The 23,615-nt window shown below is 38.8% G+C and overlaps 1 protein-coding gene across 2 annotated transcripts in view; it reads left to right on the top strand.

Moving 5' to 3' along the window:
* Positions 1–23,615, top strand: part of WDR70 (WD repeat domain 70) — a 298,862-nt gene that overhangs the window by 186,400 nt on the left and 88,847 nt on the right. For both annotated transcript variants that reach the window (XM_047093335.1, XM_047093345.1), the window contains one exon: positions 13–187. In XM_047093335.1, coding sequence (XP_046949291.1) covers positions 13–187 — 175 coding nt within the window. The remainder of the gene's footprint in view (positions 1–12; positions 188–23,615) is intronic.

The raw sequence follows: 23,615 nt of genomic DNA, 5'->3' as shown, positions 1-23,615 counted from the left end.
TATTGTTTTTAGGACTGTGAGGACATGGGAAGTTGAAAATCCAAGGAAGCAAAGAAGTGTGTTTAAACCACGGACGGTGCAGGGTAAAAAAGTAATTCCCACAACGTGCACATATAGTAGAGATGGAAACCTTATAGCAGCTGCCTGCCAGAATGGAAGCATACAGATCTGGGACCGAAATTTGACTGTAAGTCTAGGACATTTAAGTCCGCTCTTCTTAGAAGAAAACTACCTTATAAAGACAAACATCATGTTAAAATATTATGAAGGTCAGTTTCCTGAGTTTAGCCCTAATTTAAACTTCAGTGTTAGTTGATAAAACATTGGGACATTTGCAGTAAACAGCATTTCAGCAAACATTCCAGCTCAGTATTTTCCAATGTGTATTAGATTTTGCTTTTAAAATAAAGTAGATCTTTTGGTATAAAATGGAAAAAGCGTAGTGCAGTTTTACTATTTGGTGTCTCATTGTACTTGATTTTGAAAGTGAAGAATTTGACAGTAATATAAAACAAGACCGAGCAGAGAACTAGAAAATACTATGTAAAAGATTTAAGAAAACCAGGAAATATCTGGGATGGCCCATCAGTGGATTTGCAATTATTTTTGTAGTAATTTAAATAATATTTTGTTTTTAAGATTCCATGACATTCTATTTAAATAGATTTCAGATATTCCTTTACAGTTTCAGATCATTATTAGAATAAAAGATTTTGGGATTGAAAGGGATCACAGAATTCTGTGTAAAAAATTCTATGAAATATGTGAAAGTCTTTGGCTAATTCTGAGAATTACCAATAAGCTTTAGAAAGGATTTTGTTGTATGTAGAGATGGTAAAACAAGATTTTTTGATAAGTGTTAAAATGAAAATCTACACTAATATTATAATGCTATTTGGTTATATTTATTTTAATAAAAGATTCCGATAAAATTATTATTCAATAAGTATATATTAAGTATCTACTATATGGTAGGCACTATTGTAGGCACTGGGCATAGCAGATCATAAAAAAATTCCTGCCCTGGGGAATTTATATTGTAGCTCTTTTAAAAATTATAAAAATAATATTCTTTCAAACAAAATTGCCTATCAGACATTTACATTTTGAAAGGGATCCTAGGAAACATAGTTGTCTTTTTTAGGCAGATGAGTTAAATTTAGTTGTCTTGGAATAAGGTAAAAAGTAATGATAGGGAAAAAAGAATCCATGTTGATAATGCTAGAAATATCTTTGGCATTTTCTGTTTGTCAGATCTTTTTATTTCTGTTTTCATCTCCATTGTAAACCCCATAAAGCTTCATAACAGCACAGAGATTTTAGAAATCCTTTGAATTGTAAACTGAGTTTTAACCAAGCAATAAATTTTTTAGTAACTGGCTTTCATCGTCTCTGGGTGCTGTTGGATTAAACAGAAGTTCTCAGACGTGAGGTTTTTTTTGTGTAGCTTTAACAGTGGTGTGTTTAGTGTAATGCATACTAAACATATGTATATATGTGTGCCTTTCTCTTAGAACCCATATATTTTAATAAAGTTGAGGATAGTTTAAAAAAATTTTTTTAATGCTGTTTTATTTTTTGAGAAAGAGGGACAGAGTGCAAGCAGGGGAGGGGCAGAGAGAGAAGGAGACACAGAATCCAAAGCAGGCTCCAGGCTCTGAGCTGTCAGCAGAGAGCCCGAAACAGGGCTCGAACACACGGACTGTGAGATCATACCCTGAGCCAAGGTCAGACGCTTAACCGACTGAGCCACCCAGGCGTCCCATGGATAGTTTTTAAAGATTGGCCTTGTATATCATGTGAAATAAATAATATCTTTTGTTTCCATTTTTGTAAAAAGCAAAGCTATTTAAATGTCAATTTATGACCCCCCCCCAAATCTTTTAAGGTATTTTGCTTAATTGTAGTCTTTGATTCTATTTTGTTACAATTAAAGAGTACATGAAGGTATTATAGCTTATGATACTACATCCCCTTTGTTACATTTATTCATATTTTTACATTAGCATGTAAATATATCTCACCTAAAGACAAATCAAATTGAGAAGAAAAAACTTGCTAGCTAGGAAACACAACTTGATTTAAGAACAGAATTTTAGGGGTGCCTGGGTGGCTCAGTTTGTTGAGCGTCCATCTTCAACTCAGGTCATGATCTCGTGGTTCATGAGTTCAAGCCCCACGTCAGGCTCTGTGCTGACAGCTTGGAGCCTGGAACCTGCTTCAGATTCTGTGTCTCCCTTTCTCCGCCCCTCCCCTGCTCATGCTGTCTCTGTCTCAAAAATGAATAAACACTAAAAAATAAAAAAAAGAAGGAAAAGAACAGAATTTTACTGGGACACCTGAGTGTCTCAGTCAGTTGAGTGTCAGAATTCAACTCAGATCATGATCTCACGGTTCATGAGTTCAAGCCCCACATCGGGCTGTCTGCAGTCAGCACTATCAGTGCAGAGCCCTGGTTGGATCCTGTGTTTCCCTCTCTGCCCCTCCCCTGCTTGCACTCTCGCCAAAATAAGTAAATATTTTAAAAACCACAGAATTTTACAAAATTTCTTAATTATTAAGCAATAATAAATTACCCACAGGGAAACACTAAAGCTGAGGTAAAAAAACCTACTAGCAATAGTTTTTCCATGCAGTAGCCAGAGAATTACATGGTAAATAGTGGTTAATACATGTGTGTGTTTTGGGACAATTAAGTAAAGCTATCACAATTGCCCTATTTATTCATTGAATTCTCATTAGACTAACTGGAATTTTAGCAAATTAAATGAAATATTTCTTCTTTTAGAAGTATCTGTTAGTGAGCAATTCCTGTGTTCTCAAGACCTACCTCTAGAATTATGTATGGCCGGTATGGTAGCCACTAGCCACATTTGACTATTTTAATTTAAATAAGAGAAAATTTACAATTCAGATTTCAGTTCCTTAGTCACATAGCACTTCTCAAATGCCAGGTAGCCATGTGTGTCTAGTCATGTGCTGCTCATTGAACAGCGCAGATAAAGAACATCCCCATCAGTACAGAAAGTTCTGTTGGACAGTGGTGCTCAGGAAGAGTGTTTGCCCAGCATCCCTTTCAGTCATGTGATAACGGCCTGCCAGTTTGGGAAGAAGGGCTTTTCAGAGGAGCTTCTACAGGTCTGCACTGCCTCCGTGGTCCCTCAGCCCCCACTCATCGGCATGTATCTGAGCAGCGGCAAGAAGGCCAGCACATGGTTGGAGTAAGGTGAGGGAGGTGCAGAATAGTGCATGGTGACATTGAACAGTTAACAGCACGCTCCCTGACTTGGTTTCAGCGTCTGCAGAAGCCCTCTCAGCCTTCAACATGCTTCTCCTACATGTTCGTGTGGCTTTCCCCCTTCACGTCTTTTAGTCCTTTGCTCACATTTTCTCGTCTCAGCAAGGCCTTCCTTGACTCCACCCTACGTAAAATTGCAGGCTTTTTCCCACCAGTGGTGCTCTCTATCCTTCTTATTTTCTTCCATCATGCTGATCACCATCTGACACACTCTACTGTATCTTTTACATGCTTGTTTGTTGGCTGTTTGCCTCCAGTAGGATATTGGCTCCACGAAGGAAAGGATTATTGTCTACTTTGCTCCCTGCTGTATTCCCAGAGCAAAGAACAATACCTAGTATACAGTAGATCTTCAATTATGATTTGTTGAATGAATGGGTGAATGAATGTATTCCGGAAAGGTAAGAAATAAGGTTTTCTATTTATTTCTAAGAAGACATTTAAAAATAGCACATAAAGAAGCTATTCTATTTATATGAAGCTACAATGAGAGATAGAGAAAGGATAGGGGAGAAATATATTGAGGTAAATTTTGGTATATCTTTAATGATGTATAAATATATAGTCTGTATTAACATAGGTGGCTTTTTAAAAAACTGCATGGCTGGGGCGCCTGGGTGGCTCAGTCAGTTAAGCGGCTGACTTTGGCTCAGGTAATGATCTCGCGGTCCGTGAGTTCGAGCCCTGCGTCAGGCTCTGTGCTGACAGCTCAGAGTCTGGAGCCTGTTTCGGATTCTGTGTCTCCCTCTCTCTGACCCTCCCCCGTTCATGCTCTCTCTCTGTCTCAAAAATAAATAAACGTTAAAAAAAAAAATTTAAAAACTGCATGGCTTTCAAGTACAATTTCTTTTTTTTTAATTAAAAAATTACTTTTCAAGTTTAATTTCTGACTTTTAAAATATTCCAGCGTTGTATGGTCTCATGAATATTTAATGACTTCTTCTGTTCATACAAAAACACATACCAAATTCTTTGGACATATTTTTCTCAAAGCAGTATTGCTATTCTTTAATACCTATTAAGAATCTACAATATGCTAGACTCTTTACTAAAAGAACATGCTGTATTTACTTAATTGCAATCACTATTTATAAACTAAGCCTTTGGCAGAAAAATGGGGACCATGATATTTATTTATTTTTGCCTTCTGTAGACACAGGTGATGGGAAGGAATAGTATTTGAAGTTGTTTTGTTTGCCAGTAGGTTACTGTCAGCAGCAGCCTGACCTACTCTCCACCTTATTGCCTCTTACTTCTCCTTTGGCCTGCAACCCCTGCCCAGATTCTAGGGCTGTGCCTTTTGGGAAAATGGCCATGTACTACAACCCCTTACCAGGAAAGCCTCAAGCCTAAGAGATATTGCAGAGACATTTCTCCAGCTCTGTGGCTGATTGGTGCCCACACTCCCAGCCATCCTACTGAATGGTCGGTGTGGATCAGAGAAGGCTAAGGCAAGAACTAGTAATGACATCGGGAGAGAAGTTTCTGGACAACTGAAGCTCCCAGTGCGGAAAAGAACAGGTATAAAAGAGAATACAGGAAGCAAAGTCACTAGTAGTGGCTTAACTCCAGTGCACTACACATCTTGAAATCTCCAATCACCATCAGATAACCCATGTTAAGCTCAGGTTGATGTATATCCTTTTTCATCTTTCCCTTTATTTGTGTGTATAAGCATTCATTAAAAGATTTTGTTTTTATATAGAGAGAGAATTTGCATTTTGCTTTTTTTACTTGTAAGCATTGCATGGGCAACCTTGTAAGTGAATAGATGTAGCTCTAATTTGCTTTTTGCAAATTCAAACCTTGTTAGCAAATAGAGATAGCTCTAATTTCTTTATTTAAATGGGATCATAATTTTACACACATGAAACACATACTTTTCAAAAAAATTTATTATTTTTTTATTAATAACTTCTTTGCTCTCATTTTTCTATCTCTACCCCATAAGGCTCTTAAATTATCTGTCATATATCCTTTTGTGCTTTTCTCCATATCTCTGTGTCTCTAGCTAGCTAGCTGTTTAGATCGAGAACATTCACCTGGTATTTTGGAGTACCTAAATACACCTCTTGAAAATGACACAAAAGGGGTGCCTAGGTGGCGCAGTCGGTTAAGCGTCCGACTTCAGCCAGGTCACAATCTCACAGTCCGTGAGTTCGAGCCCCGCATCAGGCTCTGGGCTGATGGCTCAGAGCCTGGAGCCTGTTTCCGATTCTGTGTCTCCCTCTCTCTCTGCCCCTCCCCCGTTCATGCTCTGTCTCTCTCTGTCCCAAAAATAAATAAACGTTGAAAAAAAAAATTAAAAAAAAAAAAAAAAAAGAAAATGACACAAAAGAAATTTAAACCTGTAAGTAGTTTGTAAAGAAGAGAATAATCTTTAAGATAATTTATAACTAGATGCTTCCTTGTATAGTGGCCAGAATAGGCAAGAGTTAGGGAAAGCTAAGAGGGTCAGGGTAGGTACTCCTAGTCAGGACCTCTGGGAGGTGTGGAATTTAGGAAACCACTATGATCTGTTGAGATTGCAGAGTAATGATGCTGTTATTTTACTAAACAACCTAACAAGGGCTCTTCTTTGTCAAAGCAGTCACATTGAAAGTCTCTTTTGAGATTGTTATTTCTCAAAACGTTTTGAATCTTTTCAAGCTAATTTCAGGTAATGATAAGTACCACAAGGAAAATAAAGCAGAATAAGCAGAGTGTTTTGTGGGAGGGCTGGCACTTGAGTCCCTGGGTACCTCGAAGTTGCTTGAAGTCTCACAGAAGTCATTCCTCACTATTGGATCCTATATGCTGCGCCTTTTAATTTATAGGTAATTTCTGAGATTTAAAAATTTGCTTTTCATAGTATTTTCTATTTAATTTCCATAATGCGGCTTTGATCCTTCTTCTCTCACATCTCATGTAAACTAGTTCAGGCCAAAATCTCATACTATTTGTTAACTACATTCTGTAGTAATTTTTTTAAGGAGGGTTTTTTTATCTCCCTGTTTTTTGTACATTCTTATGAAGCTGTCATAACCACTGAAAAGAAAAGCACTAGTTACTTTCAGTTTCAGAATTACCTCTAAGTATGTATACTAAGAGAATCTATTGGTGTGAAGGAAGAATTTTATGAAGAAGAGGGTTTTTTTGTTTATTTATTTATTTTGAGACAGACAGTGTGAGTAAGGGAGGGGCAGAGAGAGGGAGAGAGAGAGAATCCCAAGCAGGCTCTGTGCTGCCAGCACAGAGCCCAATGCAGGGCTCGAACCCATGAAACAGCAAGATCATGACCTGAGCTGAAAACAAGAGTTGGAGGCCTAACCGACTGAGTCCTCCAGATGCTTATGAAGGGGAGTTCTTAATGTTTACCTCATCTTTCTCATTTATACCATTAGAACAACTCAGACTTCCATAAATAGAGTTGATATTGCAGATTTTGGAGATTTTAAAAAGAATAATGCTTTGAAATATTTTTAGTGTATAGTATTTTGTCCTTATTTCCAATCTTGTTTTATGACAAAATTGTCATTTCTTGTGTGATTTTAGTGTCACATAACTGCTTTGGAAAAACATTTCATTACATAGTTACTTATCATTTATTATCACTTACAAATGTAACTCATTTCATTCAGAGATTTCCGTTTGAGACTCTTCCAGCCAAAACAGTTGTTTTTAGTCTTGTTTTTTAATTTTTGTGATATACCACTTTAGCTATCAACCTTGGGGATAATGTATGGAGAGCTTTTTGAGATTTGGATTTCTCTGTACTCTTTGAGTGTCATTTATCTTTTTCATAGTGATGTCATCAGAACTTTCATGAGTTAAACATGACTTCCAGTGGCCAACACTGTGCTTGTAGTCCAGGTTCATGCCTTCCTCCAGGTGTCTTCTCCCTTCTTTCCACAAAGACTGGTCATTTAACAGTGATTCCCAGCTTTTAGCAAATATCAGTTCAAGTTAAAGCAGCAAAACATTGACTATATGGGGGAGCAAAGTACATTATAGAGGGAAAAGCGGTATTTTTAAACAATTTTTAAAAAGCAAATTATTTAGAAAAAGTTTCTAATATCTTACTTTGAGAAAAAATGCTGTATCTCTGAAAAAAAAATGTAAAGAGCATTGTTAAAAATTCAAATACAGAGTTTTATGTCTTCATTAGGTCTAATACCGGGAGTCTAAAATGATGTGGACAACTGAATGTCTGCTGCATACTTCTGTAGCTCATTTTGTAAATGACACCTGAGACATGAATTACATTATATATTACTTGGGTCTTTCTCTCTATCAGTCCCGAATTTCCTAAGGATTCTGTACCTCGTTTTTCTTATTCATGAAATGAAAGCATGATCCGTATCTTGTCAGACTATTTTGAGGATTATATTAGGTAATATATATATAAAGTACCCAGAATAGGACTTGGACATAACAGGTTCTTAATAACTATTGGTCTTCTTCTTCCTTTTTCTCTTTAGCTCCTAGTCAACCGTTTTTGTAGAATGGTTAAGTTAGATCTCAGGATGCTATTGAACTCTGACTGTCAAGGTGTCACGATTTTAACGAATTCCTTGGTGACTGAAGGTATGGCTTAAAAAGATGAGAATGTAGATCTCTAGATGCCTAGAGATCCCTGTTACAGCCAGTCATTCAACGTATGAAAATACAGTCACCATCAATTAATAAGAATGTTATATACCCACTGGTTAGTGTGCCTGAGTAGATATATGAAGTATGATTACCTTTTTAAATAAACACTAGAGAGAAAACATGTGACATACAGATTGTCCTGTAGTGTTTTAAACATACATATTTCTCAAAGTTTACTTTTCAAAAGACTCAAAGCACAAATAACCATCAAAACTGTGCAAAATTACTTGCAGGCCCTGAAGTTAAGTTCTAATTTGTCAATTATTTTAATGAAAGCTGAAAGGTTTTACTTACAGTGCTTTTGGAAAATGTCATATACTGTTGGAAGCAACATTTTTCAAATGAGAAAATAACTGGCTTTTGAAAAAAGTTAAAAGATTTTCTTCTAAAAGAAATGATTATTGTCCTTGTTTTTTGAGGTCAGGAATAACAGAGCAATTGAATTTAAGACTTTCAGTTAACCAGGATAAATTAAACACATTCAGCTCTGCTCCCTCTTGAAACCCCACTAAAATGACAGAAAAGGCATTTGTAAAAGCATAAACCCTCATGGACCAAAAGAATTAGGGGGGAGATGACAGCAGAAAAGAGAACTCAAGACACTTTTGGAAGCTGGAAACAGATTCATGAATGGTAACTGACTTAGCCAACAAGAGAAAGCTGAAACCTTAGCCGTGGTGGGAGAAGCCTATAAAAGACAAACTGATTTAACCTGTGGTTCCCTTCTCTCTTGTGTGCAACCAGATCACTGTTCTTCCCTTTCTTCCCCTCACCCCGACAGAATGCTAAAGAATTACTTTTCGAGGGGGGTGGTTGTTAGACTACTATTCCAGGTAAAGCTGAGATAAGGGGAATACCTTCATATAGAGCTATGTTTCTCCTCCCTCCCCCCATGATTACTTTAATAGCAATTACTGAGTACTTCCTGTGGGGTAGATGGTATTTTAAACCCTCTACATGTAATATTCCATTTAATCCTTATAGCATTCCTGTGATATAAGTACTGTTACTATCATCACTTTGCAGATTCGAGGAAACAAGACACAAAGAGATTAAGTTGCCTACCAAGATTACAGTTAGTAAGTGGCAGAACTGAGATTTCATCCCAGGCAGTTGATCCAAGAACCTGTACCAGTGGTAGGGATTTGATAAGTATTTGCTGAATTAAATTTCAAGGGTTTAATTTACTTATACCCTGGATATGTAAATTTTATTCTAAACATCCTTGCTTTCACACTCTAATTTTGAAATGTACATCTTGCGCAGTATCCTGAAAAAGGCAAAACTGATACCCTGCCTTGATGAATAGACATTAACATACAGAAGGAAGAAAATGTATTTGTTTTGTTTTTGTTTTTTGTTTTTAAAATTTTAATTCAAGTTAGTTAACACACAGTGTAGTGTTGGTTTAAGGAGTAGAATTTAGTGATTTATCACTTACATATAACACCCAGTATTTATCCCAACAAGTGCCCTCATTAATGCCCGTCACCCATTTAGCCCATCCTCTCTCCCACCTCCTTTCCAGCAACCCTCAGTCTTTTCTCTGTATTGAATAGTCTCTTATGGTTTGCCTCCCTCTCTGATTTTATCTTATTTTTCCTTCCCTTCCCCTATGTTCATCTGTTTTGTTTCTTAAATTCCACATATAAGTGAAATCATATGGTATTTGTCTTTCTCTAACTGACTTATTTTGCTTAGCATAATATACTCTAGTTCTATCCATGTTGTTGCAAATGGCAAGATTTCATTCTTTTAAAAAATTTTTTTAAATGTTTATTTATTTTTGAGAGCAAGAGCGAGAGAGAGAGAGAAAGCATGAGTTGGGGAGGGGCAGAGAGAGAGAGAGAGGGAGACACAGAATCCAAAGTAGGCTCCAGGCCCCGAGCTGTCAGCACATAGCCCAATATGGGGCATGAACTCATGAACCGTGAGATCATGATCTGAGCTAAAGTCAGAAACTTAACTGACTAAGCCACGCAGGCACCCCAAGATTTCATTCTTTTTGATTGCCAAGTGATGTTCCATTGTATGTATGTGTGTACATCTTTGACCATCAGAAAGAAGAAAATGTAACTGATGAAAACAATGTATGAAAAAATTCTTAGGTTTAGATGATCATATACTGATCAAAGTTGCCCAGGGAAGCCGGAAGAAAAATTAAAGTTAAATTAACATAAGCATTTTTCTTATAAAGATTATAAATATTCTTAAGACATTTTAACTTAAACTAAGAGAATTAGAATTTAAACTAGAAGAATTAGAATTTTCTCCTAAACGTGGTAGGAGTAAAAACAAATATTAATATTTGTGGATATATATTGATCATTAGGACAGAAAAAAATGGAAATTGGTCAGGAACCAGAAACCTCTAGTTTAAAATATGTGAATAAGAGCTGCTGTTATGGGGTCAAATATATAAATATTATAACTAAGCAGTTAGTATAACCTTACATTTTCATTACTCTGAACAAATAGACCAGATGGGCTATACAGATTCAAGAGAATAATGTAGTTTTTGTCACTATCTGGTGACTTGAATTTAATCAGAATAGTAAACTGAAAATAATTATGAAATATCTGTCAAAAAGTAAGGCATTTTTATCTGCATGGCAGGTAATCATGATTAGAGGCAGTTATTTTGTAACTCTTTTCAATTTCATTAGACGTCTATCTAACACACAGTTCATGATTTCCTCAGAAAACCTGGTACCAAGCTTTGCCCTATTTAATGGTTCCCAAAGAAAGTTAATTTGGCTGTTTTTTTCCTGATTATAAAAGTAATCTATAGTTATTTGTAAAAATACCCACAATGGAAACTCATATGAAGAAAATGAGTTACCTGTAACCACTCCACGCAGAGATGAACATTTCTAGATTCTTTTCTGCACTTACATGGAAGGTGTGTGTGCCTTGCATGTGTTTGTTACGGCAAATTGGGTTTTTTAGTAGTCCTAATAATTAGCACCCTTCTTCCCTACATGAGTTTTACACAAATTAAGAAATAAGACTGATCACCAAAGCATGACAGATGAAGGCCCAGAATCCACCTTTGTTATAGAGGATGGAGGAGGATAACAGCCTGGAGTGTCTGCTGACTAACTCCTAGAATTGGACAGAATTGCCCACCCAGTCTCATCCACACTGAAGTGAGCCAGGCTAGCCCCAGGACGACTCTAGGCATGGAAAAGCAGAGGAGAATTACTCCTTAAGGTCAGCTTGGACCCAAGAAGGAAAAGCAAAGAGCCAAGCCAAGCATTGTCAATTAATTTTTCCCACGATCACAGGTCAGATTAATGCACAAGCTTCCTTTCTAGGGAAGAGTGAATAAGAGTCGAGGAGAGGTTTGGGGTGGGAGGCTGTCAGGTTAAAAGGGCCTTGCAAGCTATGTAAAGGTGCTTGAATACTCCTCTAGGTAACTATCCAGTAGATGGATTTTGGGAATGACATGATCCATGTTGTATTTTTAAAAGAATCACTCTGGCTACTTTCTAAAAATTCAAGCATAATTCATATACAGTGTTACACTAGTTTCAGCGTAACAGCAGTCCTATACATTAATCAGTGCTCACCACGATAGGTATAGTTACCATCTGTCACCAAACAGTGTTATTGACTATATTCCCTATGCTGTACTTTTCATCTCCGTGACTTATTTATTTTATAACTGGAAATTTGTACCTGTTAATATCCTTTATACCCTTCTGTTTGACCCATCCCTCCTCCACCCTCTCCCTTCTGGCAATCACTCAGGCCATTTTGCATGGAGAATAACCATAAGGGGAGAAAGGTAGAAGTGAGGGGACTGTTTGAGGCTGGATGTTGCAGAGGTCCAGATAATTTCCTGGACCAGGGTGGTAGTGGTAGGTAGAGGTAATGTTTGGATTTTGGAGATTTTTTTTGGAGCTAGATTGACAAATGGGTAAAATTTAATGTAAAGGTAATTTTTTTTCACAATATTTTAAATTATGCCTTTTTAAAGAGTTGTGTACTATGTTAGAAAGAAAACCACAGGCCCAAAATGGTGTCACTTAGGTTAAGGCTCCAAGTCAGTAAACCCAGACTTAATACCTAACCCAATTCTAGTTTCAGGCCCCCGAGAATGTAACCTTAAACCAGTCAACAAGGAAATTTTCTCGTCAGCTCCAGGAAGACTACTGATAGACCCCTCTTGTTACCCTTAGGAGGGCAACCTTGCCTAAAACAGTGGATTGTTTACTAATAATTTTTTTCTGTTCCCTCTCTACCTTTACAACCTTTTCTGTAGCCCTTTCGAGCTCCCCTCTACTTGCTTGATGGGATGCTGCCCAATTCGTGCATTGATTAATAAAGCCAATTAGAGCTTTAAAGTTTGCTTGGTTGAATTTTTGTTATTTAACAACTGGTATAATAATAGAGAATTTAATTTGAGAAACGACTCAATAAAACACATTTGGTCGTTCATTTTCATGGTTTCTGAGTTTCTAATGGTAAGTAGGCTGCTTGGGGTTGAGAATTTGGATTACATGAAAATCTGTTTTGATTTTGTATTATTTTAGCTAATTTTGAACAGTTTGTTTTACCTTTGTTATTGTTGTATATTGGTTGGCAATTTGGAGTAAATGCTCCCTAATTCTTAAAAAAAAAAAAAAAGGAATTTTTTGCATCTTTTATAGCATGGGTGAAGTCCTTTGCAGTTGTCCAGGTAGGCTATTATGTCATTTAAAATGGTGGCTCTCTGCAGGAGGACTAGAGTCTCTAGAAAGCCTATATAAGGGATGCCTCCTCTGTGGAGAGAGATTTCCTGAGCTGTGTTTCTCAGCTTCAGGACAGCTTTGATTTATTTTGTAAGCTGAAGAGGCCAAACATTACTGTTTTAATCATTATAAACAAAATAGTAAATGCTAAATGTTCACTCAATAGAGCCACTAGTAGGGGTTTTATATACAGAAAGTAATGTCTGAGCCAAAAATGTGAAAGAGTTCTCTGGGCTGTGTGCATTCTCTTTTAACCTACTCTTTGATTCATTGCAACTGGAGAAGGGATGCAGCCAGCAATGATTTGAGCTCTGAAACTCTTGCTGCTACAGCAAACCTCTCTGTTCTGTGCGGTTTTTTGTTTTGTTTTGTTTATTTTTTAATTCCCTTCTTCTACTAATTATACAAGCCTTAATAATTTGCCACATTTCATAAAACTCAGAAACTTATTTTTATATATGATACTCAAATTATAGAGCATTTCAAAATTCTGTTAAACCTCAACAATTCAGAATATTTAAAGTATTTATGAGTTTTGTTTCTTATTAGAGTTTTTGTGTCTTTTATTAGCTGTCTTCTACAAAATAATGCAAGGATCAAATATGAATTCAGAAGTATTTTTAAAATTATTGCCCCAATTTATTTATAGTTAGTTATATAAAGAATGATTCTCTGAAATCTTGCCATTTGCAACTATGTGGATGTAACTAGAGGGTATTATGCTAAGTGAAATTAGTCAGTCAGACAAAGGCAAATATCATATGACTTCACTCATATGAGGACTTTAAGATATAAAACAGATGAACATAGGGGAAGGGAAGCAAAAGTAATATAAAAACAGGGAGGAGGATAAAACATAAGAGACTCTTTTTTCTTTTTTCAGTATATGAAGTTTATTGTCAAATTGGTTTCCATACAACACCCAGTGCTCATCCCAAAAGGTGCCCTCCTCAATACCCATCACCCACCCTCCCCTCCCTCCCACCCCCCATCAACCCTCAGTTTGTTCTCCGTTTTTAAGAGTCTCATAAGAGACTCTTAAATATGGAGGGCAAACAGAGGGTTACGGGAGGGGTTGTGGGAGGGGGGATGGGCTAAATGGGTAAGGGGCACTAAGGAATCTACTCCTGAAATAATTGTTGCACTATATGCTAACTAACTTGGATGTAAAGTAAAAAATAAATTAATTAAAAATAAAAATTAAAAAAAAAGAATGATTCTCACAGCTGTCTGATAAAGAACTTTACTTTCTGCTGTAAAAGTTTTACTCTGGGTGGAAGCCACTGATGCTCATGGGGTAGGTGGTTACAGAAACAATTGCTGTGTACATCATGTAATAACCCTGTTTTATTCCAAAATCCAGTTCTTATGCTGTCTGAATCTGATCATGTAACACAGAAGGGACTTACATGTCTTATAAAACTTTTTTTTTTGCCCACAGTAAATTACATTTTCGTTGTGACTGGCTATTCATATATCTTTGCACAGACTGATACACACCCACACGTATGTACACACACCCGTACAACTGAAATAGAAGTTTGCCATAACAGTTTCTTATCTTGCAATGTACAGTGCACTCCAGCATCTTTCATTTCACTTATTTCATTTTTTAAAAGTACTGATTATAATCTGTTAAATTGATTTTATAAACCACTAATGAGTTAGAATGCAGAGTTTGCAAAAACACTTTTAAAGCATGTCCCAAATACAGCTTGATCTTTACAACGACCTTGTGAGGTAGGCAAGGCTCATATGAAGCCTTTCAAAACATAGTTAAAACCTGCATTTAAAAAACAGAAGCTCTGACTGGTGAAGAAATGGTTTGGGGCACTGAGTGACCAGAGGGCGTCATAAACACAGAAGTCACTTGAATGGGGAGGGAGAGGGGAAGGGAAGCTGCCGAGATTTAGAACAGGAGGAGGATGGATGCGATCAATGCTTTCCCTGCCTTAGGAGTTTTGCCTAAACCCTCAAAGACATCTGGGATGCCACCAGAAATCACCAGAGGTTAGAATGTACTAGGTTGCCGGTGTCTTAAAAAGCTACCAAAATTAGTTTGTCCAGGGCTCTACCTTTGAGATTCCTATAGTTTACCCCCAGAAATCCCATCTGTACTAATCTATTCCAGTTTCACGAATTAAGTCTTTTCCCCAAACTTTGTTTGCAGACTACTCTCATAATTTTTTCCATCTAGCTACACCATCTTGTTGTTTACTTAATTTTAAAACATTGATTTATTAAAAAAATTAAAACATTGATTTATTTACTCAATTTATTTTTAAACTTATTTAAAAAATTTTTTTAATGTTTTTATTTATTTTTGAAGGAGGGAGAGAGAGCATGAGCGGGGGAGGAGCAGAGAGAAAGGGAGACAAAGAATTCGAAGCAGACTCCAGGCTCTGAGCTGTCAGCACAGAGCCCGATGCAGGGCTCGAATCCACAAACTGTGAGATCATGACCTGAGCCAAAGCTGGACACTCAACCAACTGAGCCATCCAGGCGCCCCTTAAATTTTTTTTTTTTAATGTTTATTTATTTCTGAGACAGAGAGACAGAGCATGAGTAGGGGAGGGGCAGAGAGAGAGGGAGACACAGAATCGGAAGCAGGCTCCAGGCTCTGAGCTGTCAGCACAGAGCCCGACGTGGGGCTCGAACTCACGAACCGTGAGATCATGACCTAAGCCGAAATCAGTAGCTCTACCAACTGAGCCACCCAGGCGCCCCTATTTACTCAATTTATTTTTAAATTGAGGTAAAATGCACATAGCATCCACTTAACCATTTTATTTTTCATTTAAAAATGTATCATTTAGGGGCACACGGGTGGCTCAGTCAGTTCCGCATCTGACTTCAGCTCAGATCATGATCTTGCAGTTTGAGGGTTTGAGCCCCGCATCGGGCTCTGTGCTGACAGCTCAGAGCCTGGAGCCTGCTTCAGATTCTGTGTCTCCTTCTCTCTCTGCCGCTCCCCTGCTTGTGCTGTCTCTCTCTCTCAAAAACAGATAAAAACATTTAAAAAGTACTTTTTTCATCATGCTATAAAAACACCCAGTGTTCATTAAGTAATCCCTCCCCATTCCCTGTTTCCTAAAGGAAATATTATAATACCACCATAAATAAAAATCCAGTGTTGCTGTTAATAGAACATAGCAGTTATTAGAATTGCATTACAAATAGAACAATCATAAATCCTAGCTAGATACAATTGTCAGCCAAGGCTCTATGTCTGAATTTTTTTCTGTATTAAAGAGATAATTAGTGGTATGGAGGTATAAAGACAAATTAGTGCTAAATCAAGACTTTTTGCTGGGAATTGAGGGAGAGTTTTTTTTTTTTTTTTTTTAAGTTTATTTCTTTTGAGAGAGAGAGAGAGGGCAAGTACAAGCAGGGAAGGGGCAGAGAAAGAGAGGGAAAGAGAGAATCCCAAGCAGGCTCCCCTCTGTTAGCGCGGAGCCTGACACAGGGCTGCATCCTACAAACCCGTGAGATCATGACCTGAGTCGAAATCAAGAGTTGGACGCTTAACCGGCTGAGCCACCCAGACACCCCTGAAGGAGAATTTTAAAAACATAATTTTCTCACTATGAGATTCACTTCTATTTAATGCTATTCCCTTGTACCATGTAAAATTTGTCTCACTATAGCTGAATTTGTCCACCCCTTACTGCAGTTCTCTCATTCACTTTATTTTTAAAGGGATTCTTTATTACTCCCAGAATTTTCTGTAACTGTGAAACCCTGGAATTCAGAATATGTTCTACCAAGTATGGTGTTGCAGTCTTCATCATTATCCTTGCTCATATAAAATCAAGTATATGGGGCACCTGGGTGGCTCAGTCGGTTAAGCGGCTGACTTCGGCTCAGGTCATGATTTCGCGGTCCATGAATTCGAGCCCCGTGTCGGGCTCTGTGCTGACAGCTCAGAGCCTGGAGCCTGTTTCAGATTCTCTGTGTCTCCCTCTCTCTGACCCTCCCCCGTTCATGCTCTGTCTCTCTCTGTCTCAAAAATGTTAAAAAAATCAAATCAAATCAAAACAAATCAAATCAGGTATTTACTGAACAGTGAATTAGATGCTTTGGGAGTTAAAAAAATTTTTTTTTAAAAATTTAATGTTTATTTACTTTTGAAGGAGAGAGAGACAGAGTGTGAGTGGGGGAGGGGCAGAGAGAGGGGGAGACAGAATCCGAAGCAGGCTCCAGACCCTGAGCCGCCAGCACAGAGTCTGACGTGGGGCTTGAACCCACAAACCGCGAGATCATGACCTGAGCTGAAGTCGGACGCTCAACCGACTGAGCCACCCAGGCGCCCCAGCTTTGGGAGTTTTAAAGAAAAGAGACAGAAATGACACAGATACTACTCTGAAATGATATAAATGTTTGTTGTAAAAATCTATGCACGGGGCGCCTGGGTGGCGCAGTCAGTTAAGCGTCCGACTTCAGCCAGGTCACGATCTCGCGGTCCGTGAGTTCGAGCCCCGCGTCGGGCTCTGGGCTGATGGCTCAGAGCCCAGAGCCTGTTTCCGATTCTGTGTCTCCCTCTCTCTCTGCCCCTCCCCCGTTCATGCTCTGTCTCTCTCTGTCCCAAAAATAAATAAACGTTGAAAAAAAAAAAACCTATGCACAATTTACACTTAGAAAATAAAATTGATAATAGTAGACAAGTGGATTGAGCGTGTTCTAAAAGTTTACTGCTTTCAATTGTTTGGAGCTTGTGTACTTTTTCGTAAAAAGTGTTACTATTAGCTATTTTGGGGAATATTCTAGATTAACCCAAAAGAACTTATCTTTCTGTGCTCTTCTTTAAGCTCTCCACAGGTGGGTCTGGTAGGATAGAGAAAGTACTTTGTCTCCCAAACTTCAGTTTACTCATCTGACTAATAAACTTCTTCTTCATCTGGTTACATGGATCCATGAGATAACCTTTGTGAAAGTACAAAGCACAGTACCTGGTCCTTAGTTGAAGGTCAAGAAGCGTGTATTCTTTTGTTTAGTCACTCATATTCATAGTCTTGTTAACATGTTACAGGATTACATCAAGACTATTTGCCCAAAGAAATCAATTAGCTTTGTTCTGGTATCACCTATAGAATTTTACCAGAGAATTCACCTCCTTTTCACTGCTACCTACTTCAATACTAGTAATTGTGGTGATGGTAGTGATAGTAATAATAGTAATAACTATTATTATTAGAATAGGAACTAACATTGTTCACCTACTGTGTAACCAGGAATTTTTCTAAATCCTTTCACTCTGTTTGCTTGTTCTGTAGCTTCTGAGGTTAATATTGGTATCTTCATTTTAAGGAAGAGTTAACTGAGACTGAGTAATTTATCTAAGGTCTTTGACTCTAGGCAGTCTGGCTCCAGAGTCTATACTTCTGACCACAATCTCTTGGGTCTCTGAGAATGGGAACCTCTTCATCTACACCAACTGAAGGGGGCTCTTTTCTCCTCTATGTGTTGTTCAAAAGCCAGGAAATGCATGTTATCAAGGGTAAAATTGCCTGATTGAGGATCTGGTTCACATAAGAAAAGATCCCACTTCTGTCTGCCTAGAAAGGGCCAGCAGGGCTGGGTGAGTGGGAAGTGGATCCAGGAGAGAATGAAGGAGTAGGGGGGATGAAGGGAATTCCTGGGCCCTTCTATCACAGTTAATGGGGATCAAAATGGAATAGTTGAAAGAGGAAAAGAACTCAGTTTAGACTCTAGTAATGAGGCGAGGAGTGAGTACCAGAGTCTTTCCTCATAGCTGTATTTCCAAATGCTATCATCTAAACTGACTGCATTAGAAATAGTTCTTGGGGCGCCTGGGTGGCGCAGTCGGTTGGGCGTCCGACTTCAGCCAGGTCACGATCTCGCGGTCCGTGAGTTCGAGCCCCGCGTCGGGCTCTGGGCTGATGGCTCAGAGCCTGGAGCCTGGTTCCGATTCTGTGTCTCCCTCTCTCTCTGCCCCTCCCCCGTTCATGCTCTGTCTCTCTCTGTCCCAAAAATAAATAAACGTTGAAAAAAAAAATTAAAAAAAAAAAAAAGAAATAGTTCTTTATATCTGTTTCCCTTAGTAAAAATAATGTGTGGAGTCCACATACATTAAAGGAAATAATTCACTCGGTACTATATTTATGCCTTCTGTATTTTATTACTGAGATAGTGAATTAAGATTATAGAAGTGGCATAAAATTAGAGCACTTTGCTAAGTTTAAATGGCCATAACTTAGATGGAATTCTTTGTCATTGACTAGATCTAGTAGCCAGATGACATTTTGCCATTTTATTTTTAAACCTAGGAAGATTTGCCTATAAAGCATTTAGTAGCAGAGCAGACTTTCCAAATGCTATGAGTTAAAACATATGGAGATGCTAAAGATACTTGCATGGGGCTTGAAAGTTTTCCCACACATAAAATGTGTATCTCAAGGAGGGACAAATATTTTAGACAATGAAATACTAGTTAGAAGTTACAGCAAAGTGCATGATAGTTACTATTTTTCATATAGATAAATTAAAAGTACTTCTTATAGATATGATAAGCCAAAATAAAAAAAATTTCTATATCGTGACCCTAAATCCACATTCTTAGAAAGTGACCCTCCTGTATAAACCTGAAACTGATATAGTTGTGTCTGTGTGAGTGTGTTTGAACTTGGTACTGATTGCTTGTTTGTATGGGGATTTCCCATTGAAAAAGAAAGACTTGGACCAAGAACTTCTATTTTATCTTACAGGAGACTATTTTTCAAGATCTTAAAAACCAATACAGGGGCACCTGGATGGCTCAGTCGGTTAAGCGGCCGACTTCAGCTCAGGTCATGATCTCACGGTCCGTGAGTTCGAGACCCGCGTCGGGCTCTGTGCTGACCACTCAGAGCCTGGAGCCTGTTTCAGATTCTGTGTCTCCCTCTCTCTCTGACCCTCCCCCGTTCATGCTCTGTCTCTCTCTGTCTCAAAAATAAATAAATGTTTAAAAAAAAAAAACAATACATATTCTGTTTTAGTTAGCTAAGAAGACTTTGTTAGGCTTCAATTTCTGTACTCTTTTACAGAAACAGTGGGTACATTGAATATGCCTTTTTCTTTTTTTCTTTAATTTAGAGAGAGAGGGAGCAAGAGCATGAGCAGGGGAGGGGCAGTAGGAAAGGGAGAGAGAATCTTTTTTTTTTTTTTCAATATATGAAATTTATTGTCAAATTGGTTTCCATACAACACCCAGTGCTCATCCCAAAAGGTGCCCTCCTCAATACCCATCACCCACCCTCCCCTCCCTCCCACCCCCCATCAACCCTCAGTTTGTTCTCAGTTTTTAACAGTCTCTTATGTTTTGGCTCTCTCCCTCTCTAACCTCTTTTTTTTTTTTTCCTTCCCCTCCCCCATGGGTTTCTGTTAAGTTTCTCAGGATCCACATAAGAGTGAAACCATATGGTACCTGTCTTTCTCTGTATGCCTTATTTCACTTAGCATCACACTCCAGTTCCATCCACGTTGCTACAAAAGGCCATATTTCATTCTTTCTCATTGCCACGTAGTATTCCATTGTGTATATAAACCACAATTTCTTTATCCATTCATCAGTTGATGGACATTTAGGCTCTTTCCACAATTTGGCTATTGTTGAGAGTGCTGCTATAAACATTGGGGTACAAGTGCCCCTATGCATCAGTACTCTTGTATCCCTTGGGTAAATTCCTAGCACTGCTATTGCTGGGTCATAGGGTAGGTCTATTTTTAATTTTCTGAGGAACCTCCACACTGCTTTCCAGAGCGGCTGCACCAATTTGCATTCCCACCAACAGTGCAAGAGGGAGGGAGAGAGAATCTTAAGCAGGTTCTGTGCTTAGCCTGGAGCCTGATGGAGGGACTACATCTCATGACTGTGAGATCATGACCTGAGCCGAAATTAAGAGTCGATCACTAAACTGAGTCACCCAGCTGTCCCAAATATACTTTTTCAAACAAATTCTGTCCTTACCCCAAACAGTGATTTGCCATGCCCCTCCTGGTGGCGTTGGGATGGAGTGAGGTTGAAAGGGAGGCCTATTTTTTTTTCCCTTTTAGTAAATGCTTGTATGCAAGAGAGATGCATGATCAGATTTTTTTTTTTTAATGTTTATTTATTTTTGAGAGAGAGAGGGAGAGCATGAGCAGGGGAGGGGCAGAGAGAGACCCACACACAGAATCAGAAGCAGGCTCCAGGCTCTGAGCTGTCAGCATAGAGCCCGACATGCATCTTGGGGACTCAAACTCATTAACTGTGAGATTATGACCTAAGCCGAAGTCGGACACTCAACCAACTGAGCCACCCAGGCGCCCCATAAGACTTGTTTTTGAAGAATAACTTTGTTGTCTGTGTGGTAGATAAATCAGAGGAAATTAAACCAGGAGGCAGGGAGGTCAGTTAAGAAGTGCCAGGTGAGTCCAGGCCCTGTGAGAGGTGAGAATGGAGATCAATTCAGAGAAGTGGATTAGAGAGATATTTAGGATGTAGGACAGACACATAAAATTGGTAAATATTTGCATATGAGGAATGAAGGATGAGTTACTGACCAGGGTGAGTAGCTAGGGCCCAGACCACCCATCAAGGCAGGGAGATTTGTCTGCAGAAGAGAGTGCTATAAGGAGTTGAGTTTGAGACGTGTTAAGTGACAGAATCCCCAGTTACATATCCAGCTTAGTGGAATAAATGAATGAATTAATTTACTAATTCTTGGGGCTTGTATCCATGGCCATTACTGTCTTGCCTGATTTTGACTGAAAAGTGCCCTAACTTTTTGGCTTAGGAGTGGACTTCTATTTCCGAAACCTCACTGAGATCAAATTCTTTCCTCCATGATCTCCCAGCCTAATTTCCTTGTTTCTGCTGAATTTCCATGCCTTGACCCTATGCCTTCTGTACCTGTCCACCACTTTGCTTAGGATCTCTGTCTTGTGTTTAACTATGATCCTTCCCAACTCCCTCCCTATCTTACTCAACTTTGGATCAAAATCCCTTCTGGACGCATATGTTCTTGAGAGAGATGGCCCAATGAGCCTTACAAGAGATGAATTTTCTCAGTGTCCCTGTGCACTAAATGTTTTGATTTTTTTAATTAAAAAAATTTTTAAATGTTTTATTAATTTTTGAGAGAGAAAAACAGAGCATGAGTGGGGGAGGGGCAGAGAGAGAGAAAGACACAGAATCTGAAGCAGGCTCCAGTCTCTGAACTGTCCGCCCAGAGCCCGACACGGGGCTCAAAGTCACGATGTGAGATCATGACCTGAGTCGAAGTTGGACGCTCAACTGACTGAGCCACCCAGGCGCTGCCCCCCTGCTGCCCCTGTGCACTAATTTTGATAGGGGCAGGAGAGAACACACTGTTGTAGAGCAGAGGAAGACTACTGTGCTGGGACTTGCTTCAAAACTGTTCACAGTAAACCACTCAACCCCTCCAATGCCTTGGCCTCCTTATCTATAAAATGAACAGGTTAGGCTAGAGGACTTTTATTTTATTTTTAAATTTTTTTTTCAAGGTTTTTTATTTATTTTGGGGACAGAGAGAGACAGAGCATGAACGGGGGAGGGGCAGAGAGAGAGGGAGACACAGAATCGGAAACAGGCTCCAGGCTCTGAGCCATCAGCCCAGAGCCTGACGCGGGGCTCGAACTCACGGACCTCGAGATCGTGACCTGGCTGAAGTCGGACGCTTAACCGACTGCGCCACCCAGGCGCCCCTTATTTTATTTTTAAATGTTTACTTATTTATTTTGAGAGAGAGTATGTGCACGAGTGAGGGTGTGTGTTAGTGAGGGGGGAGGCAGAGAGAGAGGGAGAGAGAGAATCCTAAGCAGGCTCTGTGCTGTCAGTGCAGAGCATGACACGGGGCTCAATCTCATGAGCTATGAGATCATGACCTGAGCTGAAATCAAGATTGGATGCTTAACGGCCTGAGCCACCCAGGCGCCCGTAGGCTTAAGGACCTTGAAAGCTCCATCTCCAGTTGTACGGGTCCTGGGTGGCTCAGTCGGTTAAACGTCTGACTTCGGCTCAGGTCATGATCTCGCAGTTTGTGAGTTTGAGCCCCACATCGGTTTCTGTGCTGACAGCTCAGAGCCTGGAGCCTGCTTCTGATTCTGTGTCTCCCTCTCTCTCTGCCCCTCCTTCACTCGTGCTCTGTCTCTCTCTTTAAAAAATAAATAAACAGGGGCGCCTGGGTGGCGCAGTCGGTTAAGCGTCCGACTTCAGCCAGGTCACGATCTCGCGGTCCGTGAGTTCGAGCCCCGCGTCAGGCTCTGGGCTGATGGCTCGGAGCCTGGAGCCTGTTTCCGATTCTGTGTCTCCCTCTCTCTCTGCCCCTCCCCCGTTCATGCTCTGTCTCTCTCTGTCCCAAAATAAATAAAAAACGTTGAAAAAAAAATTAAAAAAAAATAAATAAACATTAAAAAAAAAAACCTTAAAAACTCCATCCCCAGTTGTAAAAATTCATCACAAAATCTACATCTGTAATATTTTACTCCATAGCATTGGATTTGATAGAACTGTGTATCAAATCAAGTGTGTTTTAAAGACTAAATAAATTAAATCTTTTGTTATAGAAGTTAAATGGAAAAATAATCTCAATGAGAATAATTTCAGTAAAATTTCAGTAAAAATAAATCCAGTAAAATACTTTATTTCTGCTCTGAAGAACATTGATAAATGAATTAAATTAGCCTAATGACACTCATTCTAAAATATATTTTCTCAATGATATTAATAAAGTTGGGATAATTTGCTTAAGATATATTTGAAAAAATGATGGAGGCATTTCAAAAGGTCCTGAAGGAGCTACTAATGGCCAAATCTGGGGCAAGTCTATGAACTATAACCCTTAGTTATATATGTATAATTATATATACCTATACACACATAAGAGCTCTTTCTTCCAATAGAATTCCAATTAATAAATGCAGAAGGAGTGATAGATCAGTATGAGGAA

Source organism: Lynx rufus, unplaced genomic scaffold, assembly GCF_022079265.1.
Source record: "Lynx rufus isolate CCGP_SWC_20201006 ecotype Redwood Valley unplaced genomic scaffold, mLynRuf1.p SCAF_1, whole genome shotgun sequence".
NCBI lineage: Eukaryota > Metazoa > Chordata > Mammalia > Carnivora > Felidae > Lynx > Lynx rufus.
This window is presented reverse-complemented; position numbering and strand designations above follow the sequence as displayed.